The 22,477-nt window shown below is 45.4% G+C and overlaps 1 protein-coding gene across 1 annotated transcript in view; it reads right to left on the bottom strand.

The window, feature by feature from the left end:
* The window catches only part of LOC144610907 (furin-like), a 125,993-nt gene that overhangs the window by 53,972 nt on the left and 49,544 nt on the right, over positions 1-22,477 (bottom strand). Inside the window, exons 2-3 of the mRNA XM_078429897.1 lie at positions 19,096-19,194; positions 2,408-2,503 (exon numbers count right to left, since the gene is read on the bottom strand). Coding sequence (XP_078286023.1) covers positions 2,408-2,503; positions 19,096-19,194 — 195 coding nt within the window. The remainder of the gene's footprint in view (positions 1-2,407; positions 2,504-19,095; positions 19,195-22,477) is intronic.

Genomic DNA, 22,477 nt, shown 5'->3' with positions numbered 1-22,477 from the left:
ACAGATTCACCAACTACACGCAATGTTTTTCAAGCTCATCTGAATTGTTTGCCACAATATCTTTGTCTTTGAAACAGTTCTGCAACTTCTACTCTCAAGATTTTAAAGTCTAATTTTCTTACAGCCCTCTGCAGTTAGTTCCTTCAGCTGGAACCCCTTACCACGGTGATGCAAGAGTTCAGCACAGGCCACTGTCGCACTGCTAGCAAACAACTCTGCACCAAACAGAATACACCCGTCAGCCAAAACATTTTGACCCAATGAGCCAAAACATTATGACCGCCTGCCTAATATGCTGTTGGTCCTCCGTGTGCAGCCCCATACGCAGCAGGGTGCGATGCACTGTGCATTGTGACACATTCCTCCCGTGACCACCATTAAAAGTTTCTGTGACCTGTGCCACAGTCGACCTTCTGTCGTTTCGGACCAGGCGGGATAGCCTTCGTTGCCCTCGCGCATCGATGAACTTTGGGCGCCCAACACCCTGTCTGTTGCCGGTTTGTGGTTTGTCCCTCCTCGGACCACTGTCGGTAGGTACTCACCACTGCTGACCGGGAGCACCCCACAAGCCTTGCCGTTTCAGAGATGCTCTGACCCAGTCGTCTGGCCATAACAATTTGGCCCTTGTCAAAGTCGCTCAAGTCTTTACTCCTGCCCATTTCTCCTGCATCTAACTTCAAGAACTGACTGTTCACTTGCTGCCTAATATATCCCACCCCTTAACAGGTGCCTTTGTAATAAGATAACCAATGTTATTCACTTCGCCTGTCAGTGGTCATAATGTTTTGGCTCATCGGTGTAAGTTCAGCTTGTCCAAAATGGAAAATAAGATGAGAGTTCACAATGGCTACTTACTAACCCGCGTCAGCAGAAGACACACAACTCTAGCTCAAATCCAAATCTCGTGTTCCACATTAGACAAGCATGGGCTGCCTGGTGGAATTTTCTCTGAATTTTGTTCCTCCGAGTTTTCTCTGACAACAATTTCTTGAATTTCTCAACAAACTCTTCTTTGGTATTTGAGCCTGTCTTGCTGTATCCCTTCCTCATGGGGACAGAGGGGTAGCTCAATTCCAGCATATGCAGGAATAGAACATGAGATAAGACACTGGAGCAGAATTAGGCCATTCGGCCCATCGAGTGCGCTCCGTTATTCGATCATGGCTGATCTATTTTCCCCTCTCACCCCCATTCCACTGCCTTCTTCCTGTAACCCTAATACCCCGACTAATCAAGAATCTGTCAATCTCCACCCTAAAAATACCCAAAGACTTGGCTTCCGCAACCATCAGTGGCAATGAATTCCACAGGATCATCAGCCTCTGACTAAAGAAATTCCTCCTTTCTAAAGGTACGCCCTTTTATTCTGAGGCTGTGCCCTCTGGTCCATTACTCTCCCCCTAATGGAAACATTCTCTCCACATCCACTCTATCCAGGCCAACCTCCCCAGGTTCACAAATACCCAATGACAGTGGTGCAGCGGCAGAATTGCTGCCTTACAGTGCCAGAGGCCCAGGTTCAATCCTGACTACGGGTGCCGTCTGTGTGGAGTTTGCACGTTGTTCCTGTGACCGCGTGGGTTTCCTCCGGGTGCTCTGCTTTCCTCCCACTTCCCAAAGACATGCGGGTTTGTAGGTTAATTGGCTTCTGTAAAATTGTCCCTAGTGTGTCCGATAGAACTAGTGTGCAGGTGATCGCTGGTCTGTGTTCCCACACTGTTATTGTAAACTAAATTTGGCTTCCACTTTTGCCTGTGAAATGAGATTCACCACCCTCGGGCTAAAGAAATTCCTCTTCATCTCCATTCCAAAGGTATGTTCTTTTAGTCACCACATTATAGAAAGGATGTGATAGCTTTGGAGAGGGTGCAGAGGAGATTCACCAGGATGCTGCCAGGGATGAAGGGCCTCGGCTATGAGGAGAGATTGAGCAGACTGGGGTTGTTTTCTCTGGAGCAGAGAAGGCCGAGAGGGGACATGATCGAGGTGTACAAGATCATGAGGGGCATAGATAAGGTAGATGGCGGGGAACTTCTTCCACTGGTGGAAGGTTCAACAACGAGGGGACATAGATACAGGGTAAGGGGGGGGAGGTTTCGGGGGGATGTGAGAAATAACTTTTTCACCCAGAGGGTAGTTGGAGTCTGGAACTCACTGCCTGGGGTGGTGGTGGAGGCGGGAACATTCACAACGTTTAAGAGGCATTTGGATGGGCACTTGAAATGCTACAACATTCAGGGCTACGGTCCAAATGCGGGAAAATGGGATTAAAATTAGACTGTGTTTGTTAACGGGCGGCACGGACACGATGGGCCGAAGGGCCTCTTTCTGTGCTGTAGGACTCTATGACTCTATTCTGAGACTGTGCACTCTGGTCTGAGACTCCCATTATCCCATAATTACTTACCAGGTACCACTGCTGTGAAAACTTGGGGTCATTTGGCTCAATGTAAATATCACGCTTTGTTCTTCTTTTCGAAACTTGCTGTTCCAGCCATTTGACCTATTTTCAAAGATAAAAGAGCATCTTACAGCAAAATAATCCAGTGAACAATCCATCTCTGAAGGACAGGCAGCATCTCTGGAGAGAAGGAATGGGTGACGTTTCGGCTCGGGACAGTGACGTCTTGACCCGAAGTGCAGGCAGTGAAGAAAGCTTATGGCATGTTGGCCTTCATGACAAGAGGAGTTGAGTACAGGAGCAAAGAGGTCCTTCTGCAGTTGTACAGGGCCCTAGCGAGACCGCATCTGGAATACTGTGTGCAGTTTTAGTCTCCAAATTTGAGCAAGGACATTCTTGCTATTGAGGGCGTGCAGCGAAGGTTCACAAGGTTAATTTGCAGAATGGCGGGACTGTCGTATGTTGAAAGACTGGAGCGACTGGGCTGGAATTTAGAAGGGTGAGAAGGTATCTTATTGAAACATAAGATTATTATGGACACCTAGAGGCAGGAAACATGTTCCCAATGTTGGGGGAGTCCAGAACCAGGGGCCACAGTTTAAGAATATGGGGTAGGCCATTTAGAACGGAGATGAGGAAAAGCTTTTTCACTCAAAGAGTTGTAAATCTGTGGAATTCTCTGCCGCTGAAGGCAGTGGAGGCCAATTCTCTGGATACTTTCAAGAGAGAGTTAGATAGAGCTCTTAATGATAGCGGAGTCAGGGGGTATGGGGAGAGGGCAGGAACGGGGTACTGATTGTGGATGATCTGCTATGATCACATTGAATGGCGGTGCTGGCTCGAAGGGCCGAATGGCCTACTCCTGCACCTATTGTCACCCATTCCTTCTCTCCGGAGATGCTGCCTCTCCCGCTGAGTTACTCCAGCATTTAGTGTCTACCTTCGATTTAAACCAGCATCTGCAGTTCTTTCCTACACATCTCTGAAGGACATTGCAGATAAGCTATTGTTTAACTGAAGTTAAAAAAAAACAGCTGGTGCACAAATTGAATGGGAAGGAAAAGGTGGTGGATTTTGGATTTTGTTCAGAAAACTCCACCTAAGTATGAAAAGTTTACAAATAATGGAATTACAAAATGGTTCAAAGCTATTTGGTCAAATGGAAATGCAGCCTTTCATAACTCCTTTCAAGATGATTATATGTTTGGACATTTAGAATCAGAGGCGCACAGCATGGAAACCGATCCTTCGGCCCGCTTTGTCCATGCTGACCAAGTTTGCATATTTAACTGGAGAAGCAATCTTGCTCACATGGTTAAATGAGTAAATACTGAAAACATCCCCATAAGCACACAGGCTCAGAACCATGGCTTCTGAACAATAAGGAGAATTTCAAATCAGTAGGAGCCCTCGAGACACTCAGCCACGATAAATGGGCAGCAGCACGATGGCGCAGTGGTTGAGCTGCTTGCTGCCTTACAGCAGCAGAGATTCGTGTTCGACCTTGACTACGGGTGCTGTCTGTACAGAGTTTGTACGCTCTCTCCTGATCTGCGTGGGTTCTCTCCCGGATCTCCTCCCACACTCCAAAGACGTGCAGGTTTGTAGGTTAAATGGCATTGATAAAATGGTCCCGAGTGTGTGTAGAGTAGTGTTAGTGTGTGGAGATCGCTGGTTGACACGGACTCAGTGAGCCGAAGGGCCTGTTTCTGCACTGTATCTCTAAACTAAACTCATTTCTTAAAAAGATAACCGACAATGAAACCGAGGACAAGAAATCACACTTTTTTTCGATCCTTTCTTACTATTATTGACAAGACATATAAAATTGGCCATTTATACATTTGAATAAGCTCACCAAGTTATATCATGTTGAAAAGTCTATTCTGAGACAACAACATTTTTAGCTGATGAGCGATGAACAAGGGAAATCACGGAGGTTTTGTGTTGCAGAAGAGCTAATCTAATAATGTGGTATGTTTGCCCAACATCAGGATAATTCAAAGCAGCCATACAGTCACAAGTGGCATCATCTCAATGGTATGTACTGCCACGTAGACATGTTTAGCTTCGACCCAAGGATAGGCCACTGTAGCATTGCTAATGAACATTTCAGTACCAAGCAGGATATCTTCGCCCGCTTGTCCAAAATGGCTAATTATTTCAGGATTCCTTACCCAAATCAGCAGAAGACCCACTGGTCCACATTACAGTTTACAATTTACTTCATTGTCAAGCATACCAAGGTACAGTGAAAGCTTTTTGTTGCGTGCTATCCAGTCAGCAGAAAGACAATACATGATTATAATCATTCACGTGATAAGGGAATAACGTTTAGTGCAAGGTAAAGCCAGCAAAGTCCGATCAAGGGTAGCCCGAGGGTCACCAATGAGGTAGACAGTAGTACAGGACTGCTCTCTGGTTGTGGTGGGATGATTCCTTTGCCTGATAACAATTGAGAAGACATTGTCCCTGAATCTGGAGGTGTGCGCTTTCACACTCCTATACCTTTTGCCCGATGGGAGAGGGGAGAAGAGGGAGTGGCCAGGGTGCGACTTGTCCTTGATTATGCCGCTGGCCTTGCCGGGGTAGAGTGAGGTATAAATGGAGTCAATGGAAGGGAGGTTGGTTGGTATGATTGGTCTGGGCTGCGTCTGCAATTCGCTGCAATTTCTTGCGGTCTTGGATGGAGCTGTTCCCAAACCAAGCCACGATGCATCTTGGTAAAATGCTTTCTATGGCGCATGTGTAGGCTAGTGAGAGTTGTAGGGCACATGCTGAACCTGCTGAGCCTTCTAAGGAAGTTGAGGTGCTGTGCTTTCCTGGTCGTTGGTTCAATATGGGTAATCCAGGAGGCGCTGTTGGTGATATTGACTTCTAGCAATTTCAAGTTTTCAACCATCTCTACTTCGGCACCATCAATGCAAACTGGGGTATGTGTACATCTTATCCACAGCAGGCAAGTATGGGCTAGCTGTGGAACCTTAGGTGTGGAAGTTTTTTACCTCTTAGTTTTCTCTCTTACCCATTCATTGAATTTCTCAGTGATTCTAAAAAAAACCCTTCTTTCATGTTTGAGCAGGTCTTCTTCCTTATTATTATTGTAGTCCTTCCCTGAAGTTTAGCTCAATATTATATTATTGTACTCCTTCCCTGAAGTTTAGCTCAATATTATATTATTGTAGTCCTTCCTTGAAGTTTAGCTCAATATTATATTATTGTAGTCCTGCCCTGAAGTTTAGCTCAATATTATATTATTGTAGTCCTTCCTTGAAGTTTCGCTCAATATTATATTATTGTAGTCCTTCCTTGAAGTTTAGCTCAACATTACATTAATGAACAAAATACAGTACAAGGCAAATATATTTTAATTAATACACAAAATGTTGAAAATAAGCAGCAGGTCAAGCAGCAGCTGCGGAGAGGGAATCACTTCAAGTTTCAGGTCAAAGACCTTCCATCAGAACTGGCACAAAGCAGAAATCAAGTGTATTAAATTGCAGAGAAGGGAAGAGAGTGAAACAAAGAAAAGGACTGGGGCAATAGGGTGGAAGGCAAGTGGCTGAATGAGATAAGTGGTAACGGAGACATAGGATGCTGGAATCTTGAGCAAAACAAAGTGCTAGAAGAACGGGTGGCGCAGCGGTAGAGTTGCTGCCTTACAGCAAAAGCAGCACCGGAGACTCGGGTTCCATCCCGACTACGGGCGCTGTCTGTATGGAGTTTGTATGTCCTCCCCGTGACCTGCGTGGATTTTTTCCGAGATCTTCGGTTTCCTCATGCACTCCAAAGACGTACAGGTATATAGGTTAATTGGCTTGGTAAATATAAAAATTGTCCCTAGTGAGTGTAGGATAGTGTTAATATGCGGGGATCGCTGGTCGGCGCGGGCCCAGTGGGCCGAAAGGGCATGTTTCCGTGCTGTATCTCTAAACCATACTCAGCAGGTCAGGCAGCATCTGTGGAGGGAATGGACGGATGACATTTCAGGTCAGGACCTTTCTTCAGAGTAAGTCGTAATGGGTTGGCTGAAAAGAGATCAAAGCTGACCTATCTGGAGGAAATATCAACAGAACGATTACAGAGGGGAGAGCCAGCCACTGTGTCATTCTTGGTTTCCACCCTCCCGTAGGCATTGCCAATCCCACTCTCCTCTGTCCCTCTTTTTCTGCACTGCGAAATATTTTGTTTGCTAACTTTGTCACTCTGATGGAAGATCATCAACCTGAAACATTAACTGTCTTGCTTCCAGCAATTGTTTTTAAAGACTTCCACCCACCATGCACAGTCATTGCTTTTGGAAGAAAATATATAAATCATCGAACCATCAGAGCTTTTCACTCGAGCTGAGTGAAATTAGCAGCTTTGTTCAGAAGCCATGCAGTCGCATGTAACATTATTTGGATGACAATAATACCAAAGAGGTTACAGATGCAACTCTTAACAGAGCCATCAGAAATCAGGTCATTCTCTCACTCCTCCTCCCCATCTTTAGTGGAAAAAGTATGTGTTATTGATGTTCTGTTACTTAAATGTCAGTCTCCCACAACCCAATGTTAAACTGACCAACATCAAAAAAATCTAACAAGGAACTATGCATGTTGGTTTACAAGAAAAGACACAGAGTGCTGGAGTAACTCAGTGGATCAGGCAACATCTCAAGGGAACATGGATAGATAGCCCGAAGATAGACACAAAAAGCTGGAGTAACAGCATCTCTGGAGAGAAGGAATGGGTGACATTTTGGCTCGAGACCCTTCTTCAATCTAAAGAAGGGTCTCGACCCGAAACTTCACCCATTCCTTCTCTCCAGAGATACTGCCTGTCCCACTGAGTTACTCCAGCTTTTGGTGTCCATCTTCGGTTTAAACCAGCATCTGCAGTTCCTTCCCACACATGGATAGATCGCCCTATCCATGTTCTCCTGAGATGTTGCCTGACCCACTGAGCTACTCCTGTCAGTCTCTTCTGACCAACATCAGCAACTTGGAGGGTCTAGAAATATATGACACCAAATTCATCTGATTCTGCATCTGGGATGACAGGGTGGGGAAAATGGAAGGTGATGACCATCTGTTTTCAATGAAGCAACTTTGAGAAATTTGAGAACCGAGCAACTTTGAGAAATAAAAATCCGAGTTTCATTTAGTTACAGCCTGAGGGAGATCAGGCCACACAAAAATACAGTGACCCTTTTGAAAAAGTAAATGTGCGTGGCCTTCTGGATTTAGACAGCAGCTGCACATTCACAAACCAAAACTGCGACTCAAGGAAATATTCCTCTCCTCGTTATTGAGAAATATTTATATAAGAGTTATACAGCGTGGAAACAGGCCCTTCGGCCCAACTTGCCTTCTCCGACCAACATGGCTCATCTACACTAGTCCCACCTACCTGTATTTGGCCCATATCCCTGTAAGCCTATCCTATCTGATCTAAGTGTTTCTTAAACGTTGCAATAGTATTTGCCTCAACTCCTCTGGCAGCTTGTTCTATACACTCACCAACCTGTGTAAAAAAGTTACACCTCATGTTCCTATTAATCTTTCACCCCTCATCTGAAAACCTACGTACCCTGGTTCTCAATTACCCTACTCTGTACAAAAGATTCGGTGCGTTTACCCGATCTATTCCTCTCATGATTTTGTACACCTCCATAAGATCACCCCTCATCCTTCTGCGCTCCAAGGAATAAAGTCCTAGTCTGCTCAACCTCTCCCTATAACTCAGGTCCTCAAGTCCTAGCAACATCCACGTAAATCTTCTCTACACCCTTTCAAGCTTGATAACATCTTTCCTACAACATGGTGACCAAAAATGAACACAATACTCTACATGTGACCTCACATAACTGCAACATGATCTCCCAAAGATAGACACGAAAAGCTGGAGTAACTCAGCGGGACAGGCAGCATCTCTGTAGAGAAGGAATGGGTGCCGTTTTGGGTCAAGACCCTCCTTCTATCTTCGGTTTAAACCCAGCATTTGCAGTTCCTTCCTACATATGACCTCCCAACATCTATAATACTGACTGCTGAAGGACAATGTGCCAAGACCATTCTTGACCACCCCATCTACCTGTGATGCCACTTTCAAGGAACTATGTACCTGCACTCCAAGATCCCTCTGCTCTACAACACACCCCAGAGCCCCACCATTCACCGAGTAGGTCCTGCTCTTAGTAAACTTCCCAAAATGCAACACCTCACATTTTTCTGCATTACATTTTAGAAGGATGAGGGGGACCACATTGAAACTTAACGAAAAAATGAAAGGCCTGGATAGAGTTGATGTTTCTACTAGTGGGAGAGTCGAGGACCAGAAGCCATCGCCTCAGAATAAAAGGATGTACCTTTTGAAAGATGAGGAGGAATATCTTTAGTCAGAGGGTGGTGAATCTGTGGAATTCATTGTCACAGAAGGCTGTGGAGGCCGTCAATGGGTAATTTTAAGACTGAGATTGTCAGATTCCTGATTAGTATGGATGTCAAGGGCTAATGGAGAGAAGGCAGGAGAATGGGGTTGAGAAGGAAAGATAGTTTAGCCATTATTGAATGGCAGAGGAAATTGATGGCTAAATTCCTCTCCTAGAACTTACGATCATAAATGTCATCAACCATTCCTCAGCCCACCTGCTCAACCGATCAAGATCCTGCTGCAATTTTTGACAATCATTTTTACTATCTACAATACCATAGTGTCATCTAGAAACTTGTTAATCATACCTGGTACAATATACCTGGGGGGAAACATCTTCTCCACATACACACACAAAATACTTTGAGTCTCAATACCTGGGCCAAACCCCACTCACTATTACCAGCGCCTCTATGCCATGCTTCCTAGTTTCTGACCACTCTGGCATTTGGTTCAAGTGCTTCTTGAATCCACTATCACCTCTAACTCTCGTAATCATGGGCTCTGCTCTCTCGAGTCCCAGATTTCACTTGAAATTAGTCTTCAGGGCAGCAGCTGGCAAACAGCAATACTTTATGTCAAAGTAGGACCCATGCCACAGGTGCCACACAAAAACAAGTGACACACTTTGCAGCATTAAGAAAAACCCAGAGTTGGTTGACCACTTTGTAACATTAACAGTTTAGAATTTCTCCTCATGAAAGCACGACACTGTTGGAAACAGATTCTCCTTCCCGCCCTGACACACTGGTCAATGATCCAGCTCGCCCTCACAAGACGGAGTCCCATCTTCTCTCATCTCCCCCCTTTCCTGTCCGCATCCCCGTATGTGTTTAAGAGTCCAAGGGTTCATTTTGACAAGGTTACGTTGTCCGCTTTCGGCGTTTTGCTCCTTTTCCTTTTATTTCGAGGTCATTCAAAATGCAGCAAGTTTTACAAACCTATGAAGGGCTTCTATCATGCATTACTTGATAAATAATTTTATTTTGGTGCTTGGGAGTGATGATTAGGTCTACAAAGAAATCTAATCTGCATGAATGCATAACAAGAGGCCAATTGTTTGAGAACATTGCAAGGACTCTAACCAAGGGCCTATCTAACTGCTTTCTGTAGTCAAATGAAAACATCTGCCTCCAAGGTAGAAGGTTCCCCTCCATGTCCTTCGCTGTCAAGTTAGAAGCCATCTTAGCTTCATTAAACAAGTCAGATATTTTCTGTCATTGCCTGTCTGCACAGACACAAGAGATCAATTCTCCGCAAGAGAAAACAGATTTGAATAACCCCGGTCCAATATAAATTGGTGCTTGAAAATTGAAAAATATACAAAGCACCCATTCAGGGACCACTTATCATACTCCCATGGTATAAAGTGCAGTAGAGGGAGACCGTTTCGCTGAACAACTCCGCTCACTCCGCCTGGACCTACCTGATCTCCCGGTTGCTAAACACTTTAATTCCCTTTCCCACACTGACCTTTCTGTCCTAGGTCTCCTCCATTGTCAGATTGAGGCTAAACACAAATTGGAGGAACAGCATCTTTTATTTTGCTTGGGCAGCTCACAGCCCAGTGGTATGAATATTGATTTCTCTAACTTCAAGTAGCCCATGCATTCCCCCTCTCTCCACCCCTCCCCCACCCAAGTCACACCAGCTTCTCGTTCTCACCCAGCAACCAGTTAACAGTGGCCTGGTTTCTTTATCATCGTGACGTTTTTTGCATATCATTCATTCATTGTTCTCTCACTCTCTCTACATCATCGTCTACATCTCCCGTTTCCCTTGCCTTTCAGTCTGAAGAAGGGTCTCGACCCGAAATGTCACCAATTCCTTCTCTCCAGAGATGCTGCCTGACCCGCTGAGTTACTCCAGCATTTTGTGTCTACCTTCGATTTAAACCAGCATCTGCAGTTTTCTTTCCTGCAATCTTTTGCAAGATATACACATCCCAAGAATTAGTGCATTGTCCCGCTGAGTTGCTCCAACATTTTGTGCCTATCAAAGTGCAGTAGAGTTGGCTAAGACGAAGTCTTAACTTGAAGTAGCAAGCAAGAAATGAAAGACCATGGACGACACGGATAGGAAAGATTTAGAAGGACATGAGCCAAACGCAAGCAAGTGGGACTAGTTTAGATGGGGCATCTTGGTTAGTGTGGACAAGTGGACTGTTTCCGTGCTGTATAATTCCATGACTAGGACCAATCAAAGCAAAGGAACTGTGGTTCATGCCAAGACTTCTTGAGGGACAGACCAACACCCAAAATCTCTGCTGCAGATCATTCCATTGGCATTATAGCAGCTAGTATGTCCCACTTCTTTCTTCCCGCAGCAACCAGCTGTTTGGAAGCAAATGAGACATTGGTGTTCATTTCAACTGCTATTATTGGAAAACACTTTGCACCCACCTGTTGCTGCACTTCAGACACATGGCAGATTGTAACATGCCCCAAGGACTACTAGTTCTAGTGATTGAGGAACCTGCCAATGCTCCACATAACGGGCCAACTTAAAGTGAGGGTGATTGTCAGGGTTATGAGGAGTTGTGCCAGCAATGAGTAACAGAAGAGCATGAGACCAGAGAAGGGTAATGTACAGCATTCTCCCCATGGGTGTAGGACACCTCTCCTTTGGAAGACCTTCCCAGGACAGGAGTCTTGTTTAAGTCCTGACCCATGCTTCACTCTTCAGCCTTGTGGAGGTGGATGCGAGGAGTCGATGCACACTTCTCCAGGAAGACTGCATCTGATCAGCACAAATGATAAACCTGAAGATGCTTGGTTGAGCACCCTCGTGCACAAATTATAGCAATTAAAATCCAAGCACACACTTGTTTCCTGTTAATTTACTATTTGTAGATTGGCAATCTCATTAGGCCCCGGAGACCATAGGTGCATCTATATACATGTCCTTATCAGGGAACCAATTATCATTGTGTAGCAAGGAACTGCAGATGCTAGTTGAAACTGAAGATAGACACAAAATGCTGGAGTAACTCAGCGGGACAGGCAGCATCTCTGGAGAAAAGGAAAGGGTGGCATTTCGGGTCAAGACCCTTCTTCAGACTCGACCCGAAATGAAAGGGCGGCACGTGGCGCAGTGGTAGAGTTGCTGCCTTACAGCGAATGCAGCGCCAGAGACTCAGGTTCGATCCTGACTACGGGTGCTGTACTGTATGGAGTTTGTATGTTCTCCCCGTGACCTGCATGGGTTTTCTCCGAGATCTTCGGTTTCCTCCCACACTCCACAGACGTACAGGTTTGTAGGTTAATTGGCTGGGCAAATGTAAAAATTGTCCCTAGTGGGTGTAGGATAGTGTTAATGTGCGGGGATCGCTGGGCGGCGCGGACCCGGTGGGCCAAAGGGCCTGTTTCTGCGCTGTATCTCTAAAAAAAAATCTAAAAGTCACCCATTCCTTCTCTCCAGAGATGCTGCCTGTCCCGCTGAGCCACTCCAGCACTCTGTGAAACGTCACCTATCCATGTTCTCCAGAGATACTGCCTATCCCGCTGAGTTACTCCAGCATTTTGTGTCCAGAACCAATTATTTTTGTTATGAATATGGTGATCCATTACCAGACCACTTGGATCAAGAGGCTCTGTTGTGTGTTGAGCAGTTGTACTCCGAGCTATTTCAAAACAGATCACTGCTTGCTGGTTTTAATATATTTAATAGTCGTTTCTGAGCTAAAATCATTTTGGCAATTCAAATGTTGGAAAAGTCTTCAGCAATTGAAGAGTAACTTCCTGACTCTGCAATGAATAATCCAGGAGAAAATCAAATAAACATTTACAATGAATTTACTTCAAAGACTTGCTTAGTTTTAATATATTAAAAGACGGAAAAAGATCATTGTGTGTCTGCACAATGTTATTGGAAGCTAGGGGCAGTGATTGAACCTTGCTGAAACAATGGACTGGAGAGGAGAGGGAGTGAACAAATACTTCTACGTGAAGCTCCTCAGGATAATTGTGTGCCTGTGGCAACGAAAATCACTAATAACGTCCTCATACCCCACTCACCACAGCAATTGAGCAGAGCTACACAGGAATTTCTGGAGGAAGGAACTGCAGATGGCGGTTAACACCGAAGATAGACACAAAATGCTGGAGTAACTCAGCGGGACAGGCAGCATCTCTGGAGAGAAGGAATGGGTGACGTTTCGGCTCGAGACCCTTCTTCAGACTGAGAGTCAGGGGAGAGGGAAACTAGGGAGCGGGAGCTACATGGGTGTCAGAGGTTATGGGGAGAAGGCAGGAGAATGGGGTTAGGAGGGAGAGACAGATCAGCCATGATTGAATGGCGGAGTAGGCTTGATGGGCCGAATGGCCTAATTCTGCTCCTATCACTTATGATGATCTCTGCACACCTGACGGGGGGGGGGGGGGGGGGGGGGGGGGGGGTGGTTCGCCCTGCGACAGCTACACTTGGAGTTTCTATTTTGATCTACAGGGGGTCTGGTTTAGATGATTTGTTTACCTAATTACAAGGAAGTTTACACACAATGAAACGACTGCAAACTACAGCGCACGCACGCACGGTGAGCATCCAGCTTTCACGATGATTGGCAGACAAAGGGTGGATTAACAACAAAGCAGGTTCGAGCTTTGCTCTCTTCGCATGCAAATCTCAGGTCGCATGTTTGGCGTGCATTGTTTGCCTTTGCCAGCTGCTTCCTGCTGGTATGCTCACTGGGAAATCAACTCAGTAACGATGCCTTTGTACTTCAAAATCCACCCAACCTCTCTATTGTTTCCTTAGCTGGCTAATTTACCTCAGCATCTCATTGAATGGGGGCAGTTATGGCAACATAGCAAAGGCAGCAAAAACAAATGAGAAATATTCAGGAAGCTTTCCGAAATCTCCATCTCTCCTGACTCTCAGTTCAGGGAGGTTTCTGCACCAATTACTCGGACGTGGCAAAAGCCTCACCCTCCACAGACCGTGCCACAGCCAAGTTGAACCCCTCATCTCACCTCAAATCCTTTCGTGGACTCTGCGCTAAGAAAAAGCAACAGAGGAATGTGTAAGAAGGATCTGCAGATGCTGGTTTAAACCGAAGGTAGACACAAAAAGCTGGAGTAACTCAGCGGGACAGGCAGCATCTCTGCAGAGAAAGAATGGGTGACGTTTCGGGTCACCCGAAACTTCACCCATTCTTTCTCTCCAGAGATGCTGCCTGTCCGCTGAGTTACACCAGCTTTTTGTGTTCAGCAGCGCAGGGATTTCTGGTAAAGACGTATGAGGTTAATCGGCCTCTGTAAATTGCCTCAAGTATGTAGTGCGCGGATGAGAAAGTGGGTTAACATAGAACTAGTGTGAACGGGTAATCGAAGGCCGATGTGGACTTGGTGGGCTGAAGGGCTTAGATCGCTAAACTAAGTTGCTCAGAGTCTCTTTCACCATCTCTTGTGGAGCCAGACTCATATGGCATGGAACCAGGCCCTTCGGCCCAACTAGTCCATGCTCACCAAAGATACTAGAGGAACAAGATGGATCACTCCGTTGAAATCACGTATACTGAAGTGTCGTACGCAAAGGAGCCATTTTAGTAGACAAAATCCGCCGTTCACTATGCCTCTCGCAGTGTTTTGGGGGAACAGTATGTGTGATGATACCATTAAAATGCAGAATATATCTCATCTATCAATTTACAGATTTTTGTTATTTTTCTTTTAAATGTTTCTGCAAGTTTCTCCCTACTAAAATGGCGCCATGACGTACTACGTTTTTTAGGGTCGAGTGGTCTATCTTGTTCCTCTAGTATCTTTCATGCTCACCAAGATGTCCCATCTAAGCTAGTCCCACTTGCCCGCATTTGGCACAGATCCCTCTGCACATTTCCTACCTCTTCCTCGGCCTGGCACTGACCAGTGCCAGCTGCCCAATGGGCCGAACAGGGAGTGGGTGAGAAAGTGGGATAACAGAACTAGTGTGAACAGGCGATCGATGGTCAATGGGCTGCATTTCTCAAGTGCAGTAAAAAGTAATTTCTCCTTAACTGAGTGCCAGCAATGGCAGCAGCCAACTGCGGTGCCAGGAGAGAGCAGTTCACCCACAGAAGAATGAGAATATTCCTAAATTTGGGTGAAGACAGAAAATGTTGGGAGGTACCCAGATCAGGAGCATCAATGGAAAGAAAATAGGGCGGCACGGTAGCGCAGCGGTAGAGTTGCTGCTTTACAGCGAATGCAGCGCCGGAGACTCAGGTTCGATCCTGACTACGGGTGCTGCACTGTAAGGAGTTTGTACGTTCTCCCCGTGACCTGCGTGGGTTTTCTCCGAGATCTTCGGTTTCCTCCCACACTCCAAAGACGTACAGGTATGTAGGTTAATTGGCTGGGCAAATGTAAAAATTGTCCCTAGTGGGTGTAGGATGGTGTTAATGTACGGGGATCGCTGGGCGGCACGGACTTGGAGGGCCGAAAAGGCCTGTTTCCGGCTGTATATATATGATATGATATGATATGATAACCAGTCCCGTTTACGACCCTTCATCAGAAATGCAACGGTGTAAATGCGCGCAAATACATGGAATGCTAAACCCAACTTTAAACCCAGACACCAAAACAGTCCTTGCAGGTGAAGGTGACAATTCACCTACAGCTCAAATTTACTTTATTGCATTTGCAATCTCCTCTACATTTCAGAAACTAAGGCCATGCTGCCCTCCCATACCTCTCCAGGGGCATCCATTCCAGGGGCAGCACGGTGGCACAGCGGTAGAGTTGCAGCCTTACAGCACCAGTGACCTGGGTTTGAACCTGTCTACGGGTCCTGTGTGTACGGAGTTTGTATGTTCTCCCCGTGACCTGCATGGGTTATCCCTGGAAACTGCAGTTTCCTCTCACACTTTAAAGACGTACAGGTTTGTAGGTTGATTTGGTTGGTAAAATTGTAAATTGATCCTAGTGGTGTAAGATAGTGTTAATGTACGGAGATCGCTGGTCGGCGCGGACTCAGTAGGCCGAAGGGCCTATTTGCACGCTATATCCCTGAACTAAACAAAACAAAACAAGCTCAAGGAACAGAACCTGCTCTTCCAACTGGGCACTCCACAATCCTCAGGACTGTTTTCAACGATTTCAGGTCAAAGACGGACACCCCAGAGATAATGGGGGTGACGAACTAAAGGTTTAGGCGAACAGATGATGGGTATTTTACAAGATGGTCAATCAACGTTCGCTTTCCCCAAGATAGAGAAAATCATGTTCTGATCGCCAACTGCAATAAACTAGAAAAGGGCATCTTCATCACTGCTTTACTGTGGAGTGTGTTGTGGTCGAGGATGGTGAGTGGGGAAGTAAAAAAACACACAGGCAGCTTCCAAATCAAGTTGCATTATTCTATTTTGTATGTACTCAGGTAGTGGAGGCTTTAAGGAATTAACGCCTCTCACATTGTCAATAAAATGAAACACGACAGGTTCAGGTTTGAGATGGATAAAAGGTTTAACTGCACTTAGGAGTCTATGCAATCTGTACAAGTCCTTGTGTCAGTTACTCCAAACAGCATTATTCACTGTGTTCTCAATGTCACTGGGGCACAGCTGGTTTGAGTGTTGCTTCCTAAAGTCATTTAATCCAACTACATAGCACAACAGGATCCATCCGAGATATGAATAATAGGCTCTGCTCCAGGAGTTGTACTGTTCTTCATACAGAGGACGTAAGCTTGAGATGAGGGAGGAAAGATAGGATCCTTTTTTTTACGCAAAGATTTAGTTTAGTTTAGAGATACAGCGTGGAAACAGGCCCTTCGTCCCACCGAGTCCACCGACCAGCGATCACCGCACATTAACACTAACACTATCCGACACACACTAGGGACAATTTACACATACACCAAGCCAATTAACCTACAAACCTGTACGTCTTTGGAGTGTGGGAGGAATCCGAAGATCTCGGAGAAAATCCACGCAGGTCACGGGGAGAACGTACAAACTCCGTACAGACAGCATCCATAGTCGGGATCGAACCCGGGTCTCCGGTGCTGCAAGCGCTGTAAGGCAGCAACTCTACCGCTGCGCCACCGTGCCACCCAAAGATGGTAGGTATATGGAAACCTTTTATTTTAACATAAAGGTGGTAGGTACATGGAACGAGCAGCCAGAGGACATAGTTGAGGCACGTACTATCACAATGTTTAAAAAACATTTGGACAGGTACATCGATAGGGTAGGTTTATAGGGATATGGGCCAAACGCAGGCAGGCGAGACTAGTGCAGATGGGGCAAGTTGGGCCGAAGGGCTTGTTTCCATGCTGTATGACTCGATGATATCTTACACTATCTTATAAGTGAGTGATAATGCCTGGCCTTGCCTGCAAGACGCTGCACCTCAATAACAAAGCTTTTTACCAACATAGTCCATGCACTTCATCTATTCGATTCAATGGAAAGATGCTTCTGCTTGGTTCCCAGTTGAAAAGTTGTTTTTGTTTTTTTGAACATAGGAACTTAGCAACAGTAAACAAGTTACAACCACCCAAACCAGAACGTTAGGGCAAGCAAATCCAATTATGAAACTTTCAAATTCCTCAGGAATTGTTTCCAAATCAGGAGGTGTGTTGAAAGTAAAGCGTGCACTCAAAATACCACGGTAGAATATTCTGGTCACTCAGTAATTATTCATTGGGTTTCTGTGCGTCTAAATTTATTGCACCACTGGTATAATCATAATCATACTTTATTAGCCAAGTGTGTTTTGCAACATACAATGAATTCGATTTGCCATACAGTCATACCAATAAAAGCAACAGAACACACAAAATACATTTTAACATGAACATCCACCACAGTGACTCCTCCACATTCCTCACTGTGAGGGAAGGCGAAAAACAGTTCAATCTTCTTCCCTTCTCTGTTCTCCTGCGGTCGAGGGCCTCAAGCCTTTCATTGATGGGACGATCTTGATTCCCGTAGCTGGCAGCGTTTGGGGCATCAGCATCAGGGCGATCAAGCTCCTGCATCGGGGGGGGGATCCCAGCTCCCCCGCGCCGGGCGATCTGATCCCGGGTCAGGGCTAGTCGAACCGTCTGCGACTTTGGAGCTTCCCGACTTCGGTCTCTACCAGAGACTGCAAGCTCCTCGATGGTGAAATCCGCAGGCCGCGGTTGGAGCGTCGATCCCAAGCAAGCGATCGCAGGCTCCGATGGCAAGTTCATGGCCCCGCAGTGGGCCTCAAAGTCAGTCTCGAGCAAGGCCTCCAGCTCCATGATGTTAGGCTGCAGAGCGACCGGAGATACGATTCGGAAAACAATCGCATCTCCGGCAAGGTAAGAGATTGAAAAAAAGTTTCCCTCTCCCCACCCCCATATAAAACAACCCAGAGAACATTACCACAAACGTTTAAAACACACTAAAAATAACAAAAAAAGACAAAAAGACAGACAGACTGTTGGCGAGGCTGCCATCGCTGACATCACCACCCGGTGGAATTGCATTAATTCTCAAATGGTAAACAATGAGGCACTTTTCGCAAATACGTCCTAACGCTTGGTTAAAAACTCTGATGGTTGCATTACTGGATATGCAGCACAGTGGTGCAGCGAATAAAACTGCTGTCTCACCACGTCAGAGACTTGGATTCTATCCTGACCTCGGGTGCTGTCTGCGTGGAGTTTGCACGTTCTTCCTCTGACTGCAAGATTCCTCCGGATGCTCCGGTTTCCCACGTCCCAGTGACATTCGGACTTACAGGCTAATTGGCCTCTGTAAATTGACCCGAGTATGCAGGTGGTGGATGCAAAATGTGGAATAACGTACAACTAGGCCGAGCTGGTGAACAATGGTCAGCGGGGCTCAATATTTTCAATAGAATTACAGGCAGCACGGTGGCGCAGCGGTGGAGTTGCTGCCTCACAGCGCCAGAGATCCGGGTTCCATCCTGACTACGGGTGCTGTCCGTACGGAGTTTGTACATTCTCCCCGTGACCTGGGTTTTCTCTGGGATCTCCACTTTACTCGCACATTCCAAAGACGTGCGGGCTTGCAGGTTAATCGGCTTGGTATAATTGTAAATTGTCTCTAGTGCGTGTAGGACAGTGTGAGTGTGCGGAGATCGCTGGTCGGCACGGGCTCGGTGGGCCGAAGGGACTGTTTCCACGCTGTATCTCCAAACTAAACTAAAATTAGGAGCCTCATTGTAGCCCCACGAATGTGTAAATGTATTGAAATCCATGCACTTACCTGGGAATAACGTCCCAAAGAATAAACTAATTCACAGGTTATTAGAAACAACAATAGAAAGGACCAAACTGATCCAAATTTGGTCAAGACTTACCTGGGGTTCCTGCCGTAGTCTATTGTGATGGTGAATATGGGTATTCAATGATCGTTTCACTACTCCTTGATGCCGAAAATGATGGTAATCATCGAAAATCTGCAGGACATACATAATATTCAAATATTATAAATTTTATATAAAAAAACAGCCGTAGCCTTGACACCACAGAGAATTATGCAAGACAGAACTGTTTTTGTGGCCGATACCAGTCAAGATAACTAACAACACAAACTTGACGTGTCTTAATTCAATCTGCTTCAGTTTCTGTATGTGGTGTATTTTACAAATAATTCATTAACTACCTCCACATTTAACAAATAAAAGGCCATGTAATCAAATGGCAAAGATAGATTTTTATGGCATTGATATTCATTGTTCCCGAGGGTATCACAAAATGCTGGAGTAACTCAGCCGTTCAGGCAGCATCACTGGACAGAAGGAATGGGTGACGTTTCGGGTCGAGACCTTTCTTCAGACTGAACAGTCTTAACCTGAAATGTTACCCATTCCTTCTCTCCAGAGATGCTGCCTGACCCGCTGAGTTACTCCAGCATTTTGTGATACCTTCGATTTGTACCAGCATCTGCAGTTATTTTCCTACTTAATAGTTCCCGAGGTCAGCATCAAACATGTACAGATTTGCCTTGCTCCAGTGATCCGTCCATACCTTGGCAAGCGTGGAGGAGTTATTTATTCCACCACGAAGGGGAACCACAGCTGACTATCAATTTTCAGTAAGGTCTACATCTGATACCACACCCAGATTTTTCCCCACCATTGGTCAAGAACACAAGGCAAACTGTAACCAAAAAGCCCTGAAAAATGCGTGTCCATGTTGCAGGATTATTAGATGCAATGTTGGCGTACATATGCGAGATGACCACAGGCAATATGTACCTTTAGGATTTCAGCAACTTGGCCGATAGTTCAACAAATCAAAACTTTTTCCCTGCATGAAGAAACAACACCCATGGCACATATACCAGCTTGACTCTGCCTTCAGGGAAAATGAGGGGGCAGGGAAGCAGGCGGGCCTGTGAATGAAAGCGAGTTCCATTCATTTAGGATTCGCGCTGCCTACCAGCCACGGGCAATGGACTGGAACAACTCCCACCATCAACCAACACTTGGACCATACGCTTCTCCCAAAAGTAAAGCACTTGTTAATGGCTGTAAGTTATTCCAAAATAATATTAAATATAACATCCTGCAAAGCCTGCAACAGACTCTTACGCTTCAGCTTAAAAAGATGTGTGAAAGGTTTCTCTGCTAACTGGAGATGCCATTTTTAAAGCACACACCACCACTTGGGTTCAACATCGAACTTTCAGCAAAACATAAATCATGGATAAAGTCGATTAAAGTAAATAAAATGTTGGCAATTTTAAAAGAACTGAACAGTTTATTGACAATCCTCCAAAAACCATAAACGTCTTGAGGAATATGCTTACCACTAGCAAGACAATTTGGAGCAGAGCACACAAACATGGCTTGTCTGAATTGGTGCATTTTTAAGCCAAACCGGGCCAGTTCATGGGTAAAAATGATTTCACCAAATTTATTAGACCACTTGTAATTAAGTTTAGATTCATAAAAAGATAACTGAATTTGTGGCGTAAAGGAACTAGGAATTTAAATATACAAAATAAAATCAGTCAAGTCAACAATATCTTGAATTTAGGGAGCCAGGAAATCTTTCCTTGCTAAGACCATAAGACATAGGAGCAGAATTAGGCCATTCGGCCCATCAAGTATGCTCCGCCATTTGATCATGACTGATCTATTTTACCCAATACTCCTGCCTTCTCCCCGTAACCTTTGACGCCCTTGTTAGTTAAGAACCTATCAATCTCTGCTTTAAAAATACTTGGCCTTCACATCAGTCTGTGGCAATGAATTCCATGGATTCACCACCCTCTGGCTAAAGAATGGTGCACGATTCTCCATAATCGGGCAACAATTTCTGCAAGGTGGTGAAAAATGAAGACAGTTTAACCGACTTCAGTTCATCCAGTTTCTAAATCTCTGTTTCAGCAACTGCGTCTGATCAGATTGAGTTGTTTTAACTGAACATTTGTATCCCAAATGTACCATGTTGGAGCATCTCAACTATATTTCAAGAATATCTTCTGCATTTCATTCATATCATTTGCGCCTGATATCTCATTTACCAGTAGATGGCTCTTGTTTTGCTGACGAGTCTTCCTTTGTAAGTCAGATTCAACAGTGGGGATTAGGCTTGTGGAAATGTACTGCAGAATTCAATGTTTAAATAAACATTTCCACTGATTTACACAAAACAGTGTTTGTGGTGTTCTCGGACTCGAGGGCGACATGGTGGCGTAGCGCTAGAGCTACTGCCTTAGTGCCAGAGACCCGGGTTCGATCCTGACTATGTGTGCTTGTCTGTCCCGTGTTTGGAGGTTTGTGCAGGTTTGGAGGTTGTCCCTGCCGACCATTGATCACCCTGTTATCCCACTTTCGCATCCACTCCCTACACGTAGGGTAATTTACAGAGGCCAATTAACCTCCAAACCTGCAAGTCTTTGGGATGTGGGAGGAAACTGGAGCACCCAGAGGAAACCCACGCTGTCACAAGGAAAATATACAAACTCCACACAGACAACAGTTGAGGTCTCTGGTGCTGTGAGGCAGCAGCTCCACCAACTGTGCCGTCCCAAATTTTTTTTTAGATTTAGAGATACAGCGCGGAAACAGGCCCTTCGGCCCACCGAGTCCGCACCGCCCAGCGATCCCCGCACATTAACACTATCCTACACACACTAGGGACAATTTTTTACATTTTACCCAGTCAATTAACCTACATACCTGTACGTCTTTGGAGTGTGGGAGGAAACCGAAGATCTCGGAGAAAACCCACGCCGGTCACGGGGAGAACGTACAAACTCTGTACAGACGGCGCCCGTAGTCAGGATCGAACCTGAGTCTCCGGCGCTGCATTTGCTGTAAGGCAGCAACTCTACCGCTGCGCTACCGTGCCGCCCAATGTCCTGGCTCATGGAATTCTCACTAAATTCCCGCCTACCTTTTTGTTTTTACTACCCTCATTAAACCCTACATCTTTAACTAAGGTTTAGTTATCTATCCTGGCATCTCATGTTGCCTCTTATGGTGTTTCATGTTAATCCTGTGACATGCTGTTCTGATATACTAACATCATACACCATATCATACACCACACCACGTGTCCAAGTCGGCCAGCAAATACCTATCTATACGAATCCCCACTTCCCAGCACTTAACCCACATCTTTCTACGTTATGACTAATTTTATGACTAATGCGATGTCTTTCAATCAATCGAAAAAAAACAGCTGAAGGTTTTGTCCTTAAACTGTGGAATGATTCAAATCGTGCAA

Source organism: Rhinoraja longicauda, chromosome 38, assembly GCF_053455715.1.
Source record: "Rhinoraja longicauda isolate Sanriku21f chromosome 38, sRhiLon1.1, whole genome shotgun sequence".
NCBI lineage: Eukaryota > Metazoa > Chordata > Chondrichthyes > Rajiformes > Arhynchobatidae > Rhinoraja > Rhinoraja longicauda.
This window is presented reverse-complemented; position numbering and strand designations above follow the sequence as displayed.